This window comes from Parasteatoda tepidariorum, chromosome 4 (genome assembly GCF_043381705.1).
Source record: "Parasteatoda tepidariorum isolate YZ-2023 chromosome 4, CAS_Ptep_4.0, whole genome shotgun sequence".
Lineage (NCBI taxonomy): Eukaryota > Metazoa > Arthropoda > Arachnida > Araneae > Theridiidae > Parasteatoda > Parasteatoda tepidariorum.
The window spans coordinates 41,056,913-41,069,507 of NC_092207.1; the positions used below are offsets into that span (position 1 = coordinate 41,056,913).

Below are 12,595 nucleotides of genomic sequence, written 5' to 3' on the forward strand. Positions count from 1 at the left end.
CGTTACCCCTTCTGATTGATGAGCTTTTAACCTACAAGCTATACTTCTCCATTGTTTCTAACTCTTCAGATTTGTTCCCTCCTCCAAGGAATTATACCCAACATTCATGGCTATTGCTGCAAGGAAATGCCAGAGAAAAGTCATCTGTTTTTTGTTCTCGCTTGATATGCAGCGTTCTTATTTTCTAGAACCTACCACATTTATGAGCATGTTGAAGCTGTTTGTTCCCTATGTTGTTACGAGAGATCTTTTTATGAGAAGAGATTAGTCGTAAATCTTGCACAGTACATAAAACAGACAAAATTACTTGATGTAATTTTTTGGTAGAGTGATTAAATAAAAAATAAAAACGCATGGGAAACATCACTCGAAGTGAGAAGAATTTTTCTAAGTTTATATAAAAGCAAAATTTATTTTTTATGGATACATTGAAGATAAAATTTTAACTTTGTTACTAGTATTTATCAATATATATGTGTGTTTGTAAAATTGATATCCATATCGGTAAAAAATAAAATAAAGATATTTTTAACTAAATATTTTTCTTAAATGAAATTAAAAAAAAATTCGCATTGTATAAGTCATTTAAAGTAGGAGGGTTTTTTTCTTTAAGTTTACATATAAATAAGTTTATATATAATTTTTTTTGTATACATCTGAGGAAAAGTATAAAAATAAATGATAACGTATTCACTGATATCTGAACTTTGAAATTCTATTTATTTGTTTGATGTTTGCTAGATCTTATAAAAATGATATTTTCTAATTATTTTTAGAGTTTTATATAAATTTTATAACAGTAGAGTAAGAAATTGCATAGAAACTTCTAAGACAATCTTGAAAGATACTGTACGATTTCTAGGTATCTGTATCTTCTAAAGGTATCTGTGTTTTTAATCCTGAGGGGGAAATATTTAAAAGCATTTTAAATTTGAGTTAGAAAGAAATTTCATTTATCGGTGTATTGGGTAAGAAAAGTAGAATAAAATTATTATTTACTTCAAGACATGTAAATTCTCACACGAATGAATTCCTTTTTATAATATCTAATTTAGACTACCTTAACTGCCTCTTAAATAAAGAAAAATATTTTGTTAAAAGATGGTTATTTCTAAACATATTTTTCTTTGGTTCATAATTGCTCTTATCTAATATTTGTTTTGCACATCTTTAGATAATCTGTTTTAATAAATAATATATATTACTTGAAAATTAATATGAATAAAATAAGTAAACCTAAAAAATGGATATAATGAAGAAAAAGCTTGAGTCGTTTCTTCTAATATTGTTTCCACTTCATATAAAATGCTCAAAATTACAATTAGACTGTGCAAATTGGTTTCAGAATGACAAAAGTGCTTTGTTTAATACATGCTTTTTCATATCTGTTCGTACTGCTCATATGTTATACATCTTTACTTACGTTTAAAGCTTTTGTTTTAGTGAACACCAATAATGCAAAAATAATATGAATATATTAACTGTAAACATAAAAATAATATAATAAGGCAATAGTTTTTTAGTAAAGCTTTTATCGAATATTAAATTTTAACAAAAGAATTAAGACTTCCCAAAATGTTCAAAGGTTAAATTAATATATTATTGATGTTAAATGTAATATAGAAATGCAAATTTTAATTTTTAGGAAATTAAACTTTCAATCGAAAATTTCGAGATAATTTTTCTTCAATCCCCCAAAAGAATTTTAATAAAACCACGCAATTATACAAATTAAACTATTTAAAGATAGTTTTAGTAATAAAGCCAGTTAACGAATTATAATGAAATTGTGTTTTTATTTGTAAATACAACAAATATAGCAGATAATCAAAAAATAAATGTAGACATAAAAAGGATATAATAATAAAACGATTATTAAATTTAATAAAGCTTTCACTGAATATTAAATTTTAGCAAATGAATTGTTAATTTTATTTTATTTAATAAAATATTCAAAAATTTAATTAATATATTATTGATATTAAATGTAGTATAAAAATTTATATTTTAATTTTTAGCAATTGGAAATTTCAATAGAATGAGATTTCGTGAGGAAATAATTGCATTCTTCCAAAAGAATTTTAATAAAACAGTACATTCATACAAAATTAAAATATTTGAAATTAGTTTTAGCAATAAAGGCAGTTGAACAATTGTAATCAAATTGCGCTTTCATTTGTAAATACAACAAATATTGCTCAAACAATTACAAGATAAACCAAGTTTAAGAGCAAAATTAGTGAGCTTTAATTGGAATAACTCAGAAGTTCCCATTTAAGAGCATTTGGTCTATATATAGTTTTGCTAGAAAATTACGCTGTTTCCGATTTCGATGAGAATATCGTTCTCGGGTTTGCAAAAGCTGGTTGCATATTCTGAAATTCCACTATCCCTTTGTTCTCGATTAATTTTCGCTTTCTAATCAATAACTCGTCGAGAATGCCAAAATGTAATTTCTCACGGGCAACCAAACCGATTGGAATTTCCCCAAAAATCGATTTATTAAATCCCTGAAGTAGTTCTTCTACGTTCTTTGGAAACATCAAAGAACACAGAAATTCCGCATCTGGAATTGAAGAGATAAAAGTTGATTAAAGTTTTAAAGTTTTCTGATAAAGAAACAGCTTTAGAAGTAAATTTACTTCCTGTTACAGATCGTATTATATATTGGGATAGAAATGGAAAAAAATTGAATTTGTTTTTCTTGTTTCAATTTGTCGAACATCGTCCGGAAGTAGAAAAGTGATTAGATCTTTAAAGATAAATTCATTTTGAATTTAAATCATAATCATAAAACCATTCAACTACCTTTTAATATTAAGTTAAACTGTAAAAAACGGATATGATAAAATAAAAACATTTTGTTCGTTTGTTAGTTAAAATTATTTTATAGTAAAAGATTTTTATGCCAACATTTTCTTAGAAAATAATTTATATTTTTATTTTATGTAAAAGTTTGTATATTTGTTCTATTTTGTTTCGAAATATTTCGTATAAGAGTCTTCTGGTGCAAATTCATTTAAGAAACATCTGTTAGTGTATTAAAACCTTTTGAATTTGAATAGCAAAATAACTATAATAACTAAAATAACTTCTTGTTAAAGATTATTTGTTTTGTATTTTGGATTAAATTTAAGAAAAAAAGTTTTTTTTCAATTTATTTGAACAGTTTTTGGATCTTGAAAAATAATTAGATATTCAAAGAGAACGCTTATTGTGAAGCTATTTCCATTCACAATATTGTTCAATCACCATTTTAAAGTATGTATTCATATTTTAAAAATGATTTTATGCATCAGGATTAAAGGAAAAACGTATTATTTCCCAGTTATTTTCCTTATCGATTTTTTCTAAAGAAAAAAATCAGTTTTTTTTTCTAGTTCATATTTTGAAAAATAGATATTACTTGATGTAAAAGTGTATTTGTTTAATCTCTCTTGGAAATGTTCCTCCTAAAGGTAATAATGTAAATTTTTAGTAGCAAATTAGTTACATAGGTAGTTTATGGTTATATATAGTTAACATTAACACGTAAATAACATATAACAACTTAAAAAATATATAATAAATACAAATAATCTGCCAATATGGTTAACACGAACAGGGAGTGTGATGCCACAATTGGCATTACATACTTATTTCCTATCCTTTAAAATACCTTTTATTACTTAAGCTTGTTTTTATTAATAGAATTATATTTAAAATAAATCAACGAAAACGAACTTTTAAAACGAACATAAAATATTTTTTCTTCTCTGTAATGTAACGGATACTTTTTATTTCATTACTATGCAGACTTATTAATTCACTAACGCGCCTAATCGAAAACAAAAATCTATTTATAACTTTTTATTCTAATTTCCAACTGCTAAATGTTTCAGTTGCATGGCTGCAATAATTCTCATAAATTTGTTGGCGACTGGTGATCGCCAAGGTATTCTTTTAAACCCTATATTGATAACCCTATATTGATTCTTTTAAACCCTATATTGGCTTTGTTTTTTCTGTGTTATATTTTGATAATTCGTAAATCTCCTACCCATGCTCCTGTGTCCGTTGCGATCAAATTACACGTAATTTTTATTTGGATCTTGATTAGGTAGGTCATGGGGGATTTGTCTCCCATGGCCTGTCCTTATTGATATTACTATGCAAAACTTATTTAACTGAAATTCTTATGAATAATATTTATATTTTATATCTCGAGCTCTGCAAATATATTAAATAAAAGCTTTATATCAGTTATGATCCGGTTTTCATTTTCAAGTGTTATTTTCATCATCTTCTGTTTTCATCACTATCTTCAATTGGTTCACTATACCATACAACCTCCAACAACACCCTGAAATACCATTTTCATTCCACAGGTAGAATATCTTTATGATTGTGTATGTGCATGTATGTAACTTTTACGAGAGCCTAAATTTTGAGTCAATCCACACCAAATTTAGTGTCCATACTTTCGAAGACACGGCAGACCCAACTCTTTACTTTGAAACTCTCTCCGGTCATTGATTCACGTGCTACATAGCGAAGAAATAATTTATTATGGGATTTGTCAAGAATCCACGGTGGCTCAGAGGGTAAAGTGCTTATCTCTCAATGAGGTGCCTCTGGTTCAAATCCCACCGATGGCCGGTAGAAGCAAATTTCAGCCAAGCCTCACACCCACTACGCCTCACACACAAGCCTCACACACAAAGTCCCTCACACCCGAGATTATACCACTTGGTCGTCGACACTTATTAATTACCATATTCGAAGTCACCCCCTCGAGCAATGAAGCTAGAGTCTTAGAGCGTAAAGATCCGATCATTAGATCAAACGTTAATCAGGATGGTCCATTTTTGGTCACACTGTGCCTTTTCTAAGAAACTACCCATGATATTGTTTTGGAATTCGAGATTATATCAGTTGAGTGCTGTGATAATGTTTTAGCCCTAACCAGGAATACTTTTTGAGTAATGAAAGATTTTTGATGAGACTTTTAAAAAATTAAAAGTTCTCTGTTCATAATTTAAAAAAAAAACAATCCTGTTAAAAATGTGTATTAACAGTTATCACAGTGTAAACATGTATGTATAAATAATATGTGAAGAAAAAAAAATGAATCACTGTCCTGTTTAGATGCTGGGAAAAGGTACAATGATAAAGGTCTGTTTTAGATGCATTCCTGACTCCCTTTAATATGTACTAAACGAACTAATATTGGTACCAAGATACCTACTATAGGTATTGTGGAAAATGTTTTTACGGCCCACCTAATAGTAAAGCTGCAGTAGGAAATTGGTGTTAATTTTCAGGAGTTGATCTTTAACGATAGCATTGATCCTTAACGGATGATACTGAACACAACTAATTAATTGATTAATTAAGAATGGAACTAAAATTTTAAAAATTGTTTTGCTTTAGCTTAAATAATTTCGTCGGTATACTATTTTTACTTATGTTCATGATTTTGAAATGTTGATTAATAAAGAATTTGTTTATTTACTTTTTTTTCATCTTGTGTAAAGAATGCGTTACTACAACAATATAAACAAAAACAAATGAGATTAGTATTAAATTATTCTTCCAAAATAGCAAACACTCATTTTCGTGCTTGCATTAATCAAATTTTTACGAAGTATCCCTATTGTAATTTTCATATCATCTGTGGAAATTTACTGTACTTTTAAGCTAAGCTGTAATTGTTACACATTCAGTAAAAACAAAAACTTTAATTACACATTAAGCATTTTTATTTGCTTCAAACCAATTAATAAAAATATTCCTTTTCAAAGTCCCGATATATAATTTTAAGTTTTATTTAAGCTTTAGTTAAGCTTTATTAAGCATTTATCAAGCTTTTTTTATTAAGCAATAGTGCATTAAAATATAATTAAAACATTTCAATTTTCCTAACTATTTTTCTATGCGTCTCTAAAGACGTTTTTATTAATTATAATAATGTGCTTATTTTACTGTGATATATTACATGATACAAGAGACAATCATAATCTCTAAGTTGCTTGATTATTTTCTTATAGATCTATAAATTTTAACTTTATTTAATGTTGAAACTTCTCAGAAATGATTTCATCATTAATTTTTCATCATTCATCTCCTTTTTCAGAAATAAATTCGTCATTAATCATTTTGTAACTTTTCTAACAATATTCTACTTTTATTTTATCATTTGTCTGCCTTTTCGCAACGTTTAAAATAAACTAAATCACCTAATTAAAATCGATCAACGCGTACAGGTATGCAGGATAAAAGCTCTGAATAGTTAAACTTTTATTATAACTAACTTGTTATCAGACATATAGTAATAATTTACGAGATATATATTCGAAAAAAAAACCAGTACCAGAACCTGTCAGATAAGTTTAAGGAATAAGAGGTTGAGAAGTTATATATTTCTTTTTGGTTAAGCCATAATAAATTATGTTTGACAAGGGCACAGACAGTCTCGATTTCTATTTTTGCTCAGTTGAGATAAATATTTAAAGTATAATAAATTCTATTGATTATACTAGTATCGTGCATTATTTTAATCTTATTTTATTTTAAAATATAAATTCTAATAATGAAATACGAATAATTAATTTATCTAGTTATAATTGTTAGAATCAGTGTTTTATAGCGGCATCTTCAGTTCTATTTCAAATGAATAACGTTATTCACGCATATTTTTTATTCAAGTATCATTAATAAATCAAATAACCTAATGTTTGAAATGCAATATAATTTGAATTGTAGTTTTAAGCAATAAACACCGAACTTAAATAGTTAACATGCATGTTGATAATTAGCAATTTTAAAAGGTATCTGTACTCTCCAATTTATTTTCATATAGTTTGTTCTAAGCAAACTAGGACTGATGTTTAAAAAAGGAAAAACTTATTTTTTAATTCTAAGTTTAAAAATATTTTCAAGGATTGTTATGCATTTTTGACTTCTCATTCTTTGCGGAGAAGAAAATTCTGGTAAAATTACCATACTGTAAGATAAAAAAAATTATGGTAAAAAAGTCATAAGTTTGCTTAATAAAATCAAAATATAAGATATTTATATCTTTCATTTTTTTAATGCTTACGGTTCACATCCGGTTTTCAAAATTACAGTTCTTATTATCGCATATTTAACCGTTTTGCGTTTTATTTATTGAACATTTACTTTTTTCAACAACATACATTATGGTAGAACTAGTTATTCATAATCATAATTTCCTTAGGAGAAATAAAAGATCCTCAACCAACAAAATTTATCTGATTTAGATATTCATTAATAGGTTTGGTGAAACATAAAATGGTAGGTAACAATGCAAAATATCCACTTAGTGTTTACGCATACACTATACAACTTTTTTTCAAGCAGCTACATTATGCATAACTTGAATGAAAAAATTCGAGACAAAACAGGTTATTAAAAAATACAAAACTGAAAAGTAATTTTAACTGTAAAATTTAATTTAATTGAAAAGTTAACTTGTAATAAATATTTTTATGCCGTGCTCTAAGGTATCATGATAAACTTAACAAATTTCATGGCATAATAGGAAACTATATTTTATCATTAATTTCACCAAAATCATTAACAAAGTACTTTGGTAAAAATTACAGTGCTTTTTGATGTTCCCACAAGGCATGGTAAATTATACCATGTATGGTAAATTTTACCATATTCCTGTATTTTTGATCATAAATTTTTTTCTCAATGTTGGATACGTACTTGTTTTTCTTTATTCACAGATTAAGTATCAATGAAATATTTACCAATATAAATATTTACCTAAACAATATAGTGTAAATATAGTGTAAATATTTACCATTATAAATTTTTTTCTTAATCAGCTTCGTACTTTCCGCACTATGCAAAACTTAGTTCTAAGATTATTTAAGTAAATGCAACAACATTGAAAGTCATCATATTTAAATAATCAAAACATTTTTTTTCCGTAAATAATCGGCCTTCCATAAACCTAATCACACGCAATACATATTCTTAATGTACCTTAAAAATAAATCTCTGATTAATTTTTTTAAATTTTATTTATATGCTTCACAGCACATTAATTTTATCCGACTAAACAAATAATTCTCTCCCAAATCTCATCGATCAAATACCCTTAAAGATTATCTACTCAGCAGCGAAAATAATAAGTTGCTTTAAAATGTTTCATTCTCATTGATATTAAATCAGCATAAATAAAACATGCTTGAGTAATTCTTGAGGAATTTAACTTTTGTTAGTAATCCACTATTCAGAGAAACATTAAGGAGGGCAACTTGAAACGATTGACAGGTTGAAATGTGAGTTTCTTTCGATTTCTCGCCCTTTTCTAAGCTCCAATCCTTCTTCTCGCCATATTTTACTTCTTATCGATTGGTAAAGAGATCTGGCTTTGGGCAAGGATTACCTATTCGCGAGTCTTTGCTGACCCCCTTCCTGATATCCCCCTCTTTCTCTTTTTCTAGGTTATAGAATTCTTCACCCCCTCCGGAGATGATCAGATCGGAACTGTAGATATATATTTGCCAAAGTGTCTTAGAGGTTTGGAGCTGTTCTTTCTTTCTTTTCTTTTTACAATTCGGTGTTGAAAAAGAAATTAGGTGTTTTTTTTTTAGAGAAAAAGAAGAAAAAAATCTGGCAATGTTTATAGTGAAACTTCTGTTATATAAATTTCAGTTTTTCTGATAAAAAATACCATATGGGAATGTTTAACGAATTTAAGCAATTAAACGATAATGCAAATATTGAAAATTATGCAATTGCAAATATTGCAAATTATTGATTTTTAAATTTTGGCCTTCATCTAATTTGTTGACAACATGAATATTTCAATTTAGAGGTTTGATGAAATATAGAAGCCTGTTTAAATAAACCTAAGTGTTAGGGTATTTAAAGGAAAGAAAACATAGCGTTTTGTTTCTTAGCTAAAGTCGTAGTGAAGTACAATTGTTGAGAAATGAATATTTTAGAACGAGAAAAAAAAATATAGTCAAAACTACCAAAATATGGTGAAATTAATAGTGTTTCCAGCTCTGTGGGATACAAAAGAGCACGTTTATTCTCTTTTATGCACTGTGACATCATTAGCAATAAAATATGTTTTTATAATGTGAAATAAAATTTGAGAAATATGGTAAAGTTTGGTAATTTTATCATGACATCATAGAACAAGACATAAAATCCTTTTATTTGGTTAAATTTACTTTTGAGACTTTGCAGTTTTTGCAAAGTGTTTGATAATAAGAACTATTATTAGGAAAATCAGAATTTCTTTTAAACCGTTAACATATAAACGAAAAAAATTACCTAATGATTGACTTAACCCCTTAACAATTGGCTTAACCCCTTTTCAAGAAAACTGTCATGAAAGTGCCTATTTTGCCAAAGTTTAACATCTAGTTTAAAATAAACTAATTGTCTACAATTACCTTAAAAATATTCTGGTACAGCCATCTGGTGTATAAAATGAGAAATAAAATGTTTTCTGGACGAAAGGAATTAATTAGTTTTATTCTAATTGGCTCGTTACTACTGAGCACTCCAGCCTGGAAATTTCACGGGAGCGAGAAATAGAGGGCGAAACCTCACCCCGTCATTTTCACGGGAGCGAGAAGGAATGGGTTAAATATCATATATTTTGGTTTTATAACCAGAAATATGGATTTTTTTTAACAGAAATGTTATCACAATCATGCACCAATTTTACCAGATTATTGTCTCCGTGTAATATGAGTCATTTCAATGAAAGTTGCAAGAAATGCAATAAAATTATTATTTAAATTTTACTTATTACAAAATACCCGTTATTCTCAGATAATTAAAATGAAGTAACATTTAAGAGATAAGGGAAAAATAGAATATAATTGCTTTTCTGTTTACAAAATTTATTTTAATGGATTGCATTGTTTACTAATGATCTGATACTTACCACCCATCCGGTCGTGTTAAGGTAAATCCAAACTGAGGATCAGTTGCTACACTGACACGAACACCTATCAATCCTGTCCCTTCTTTGTTAATCACTTGTCCTCTTGCCACTGATACACGACTGAAAAAACATTAATTTTCGAATATTGAATATGAATAAGTACTCAAAAATATTATTTTGTGTTATAAACAATCCAGATCAGTGAAAGTATCAGGGACAAATTGATTAAAAGCTTGATTTTCTTTCTGATACTCTGACACAATGTTGAGGGGGCATTGTATGGCAAAATTAAACATTTTATTATTTTTTTTAATATTAAGACTAAGTTAAAAAATTTCACATGTATTAACTTGCATTTAATCTGAAAACTGGATGATTCAATATTTATAAACAAAAATACCTTTCGTGATATTTGAATTTAGTTTTTTCATTTTTTTGCTTGTTGCTATACTGCAGTATACAAATAGAATTGAGTAAAAATTGCCAAAACTTCGGCAAAACTAACAGAAAAGTTTTATTACTGGGACAATTAAGTATCCAGTTTTGGTTAAAGGTAAGAGTTTCAGGTGCCCTTTTAAGTTGCAAGAGTTTTCGAGAATGAAAAGCGGTGTTTTTTGTCGAATAAGTCGAATAAGTATTAGAAGTGGTGCTAACCTTTGCGCTACCCACGCCAAGAGAGTCACTCTCATGCCCAAAGACATCCAACTTGCCCGACGTATTCGTGGAGAACGAGCATAAGTTGCTTAACTACACACATTCAATACTTTTACTTATTAATACTTTTTCGACTGAAATACATATCCTATCTACTAGGAGTTGGTTTTACTGGATTTACCATGAAAGTATGCATGAAATAATTCATTACTTGTGTAAATAACAATTTTAAAAGCGAAAAAAAGTACTAGTCACAAATTGTACGCCTGAAGTATTTGACCGATTGTCTTGTGTTTGGTATCATATAGTTTGAAGTAAAAAAAATATTAAAAATAATACTTCAATCGTTTAAATCGTTATGCCAACATATACAAGTCAAATAATTCAATTTTCTCTGCTTAAAACTATCATACCTTCTTACCGACCACTATCTATACCTTAAATAACTTCTAGCCCAATCGACTGGAACTTGTTCTTATTTGATTCCCCCTTACAATCATATCCCGCCAGGAAAGTTTTTTGTTACTTTTTACCATTTTCTGAGTAAAGAGTACATAGCAATTTCTTACATTGCAGAATTTTTTTGGACGTCACGTTTAAAGTCGTATTGTCGTAGTTTAATCGTATTTGACTTTGATTCATTAAAGTAATAAAGCATTTTGAAGTATATACAAAATAAATAAATTAATTAATTAAAAATAGAAAAAAAATTTAAAAAAACTAATGAATGGACTTAAGAATCGAATAAAATTACGTTTCTTATTCCTAAAAATAGCTCTTTAACATTACAATAATTTTATTTTTATAGAACATCTTTAATTCAATTTTAAAAAAAAGATGTTGATAATAATTTTCAGAAAGAGTACTAAAATATATTTATTTATTAAAATCATATTCATACAACAAAATTATTTTAATCGGTAGCAAGTTAGTAACGGTTACTGTTGGTACAATGGAAAACCTATTCGCATTTGATAAAACTCACATTAAAAAAAAAAGAAGATAATATCCTTTATAATACTTTGTAATAAAAGGCCGATCTGAGCTTATTACGAATTCATAATTTTTTTTTCTTCAAATTTCAATTGCAATAAGTATATTAAAAAACTACGCATTAATTTTATTTTACGAAAAATGAAAATTTTCATAAAACCCTTAAATATTTTCAAAGCTTTTTGATATGAAATATGAATTTTATGCATTAATATATTAGTAACTATAGTAAAACATATATGCATTGCAAGTCATATATAAGCATACTATTATGAATATTCTAAAAATGAATAGCATTTATTAGTTGGAAACTAATTATTAATCGATTGAAAGAGAGTTTCTTGTTCTTTTAAAATCTAAATATTATGAATCAATTTAAAACTTTTTTTAAAAATGAGACGTTTGTTTTAATTTTCAAATTGTTAATTATAAACTACCATAAGTTACAATGTAAGTGAAAAAATTTAGAATCAAACACAATATTAATTACTCCAATTGTAATATAAAACTCAGAACAAGCACACCATACTTAGAGCCTTTCATACGTGCAACAACACGTTCATTCTTTCACCAGTTTGAAAGAATATAAAAAAATAAAAAAAAGTAAGAAAGGCATCACACGGAGCTTTTCAGCCCTAAGGCTGGTTCACATAAACTGAAAAAAGAGTAAAGCAAACACAGAAGACACACAGAAAACAAAAGGCAATAAAGGTAGACAAGAGGTGAAAAGAGAAAAAAAAAACACAGAGCGTAAGAAAGTAAAACAATTCTGTCAGAAGCAAATACCACAATTCTAAACTTGCATTTATTTGTAAAACTTAAGTAATTCCAGGAAAATACTAATTTAAAATTTTTCCTTAAGAAAATATATTTTTAAATAAAGAATTATTTATGTATGTTGACTAGAAGTTTAAAATATGGTTTTAAGTTATGTTTAAAAAATATTACATGCATTAAAACCTTGGGAATTTCTAGAAAATTTGCGTTTCTTAATTGGTTTTTAAGTTTTTTTTTTTTTTTTTT

The 12,595-nt window shown here is 27.3% G+C and overlaps 1 protein-coding gene across 2 annotated transcripts in view; it reads right to left on the bottom strand.

The window, feature by feature from the left end:
- LOC107438670 (teneurin-m) overlaps nt 1–12,595 on the bottom strand; it is a 468,170-nt gene that overhangs the window by 69,708 nt on the left and 385,867 nt on the right. For both annotated transcript variants that reach the window (XM_043039103.2, XM_071179700.1), the window contains one exon: nt 9,926–10,045. In XM_043039103.2, the coding sequence (XP_042895037.2) occupies nt 9,926–10,045 (120 nt within the window). The remainder of the gene's footprint in view (nt 1–9,925; nt 10,046–12,595) is intronic.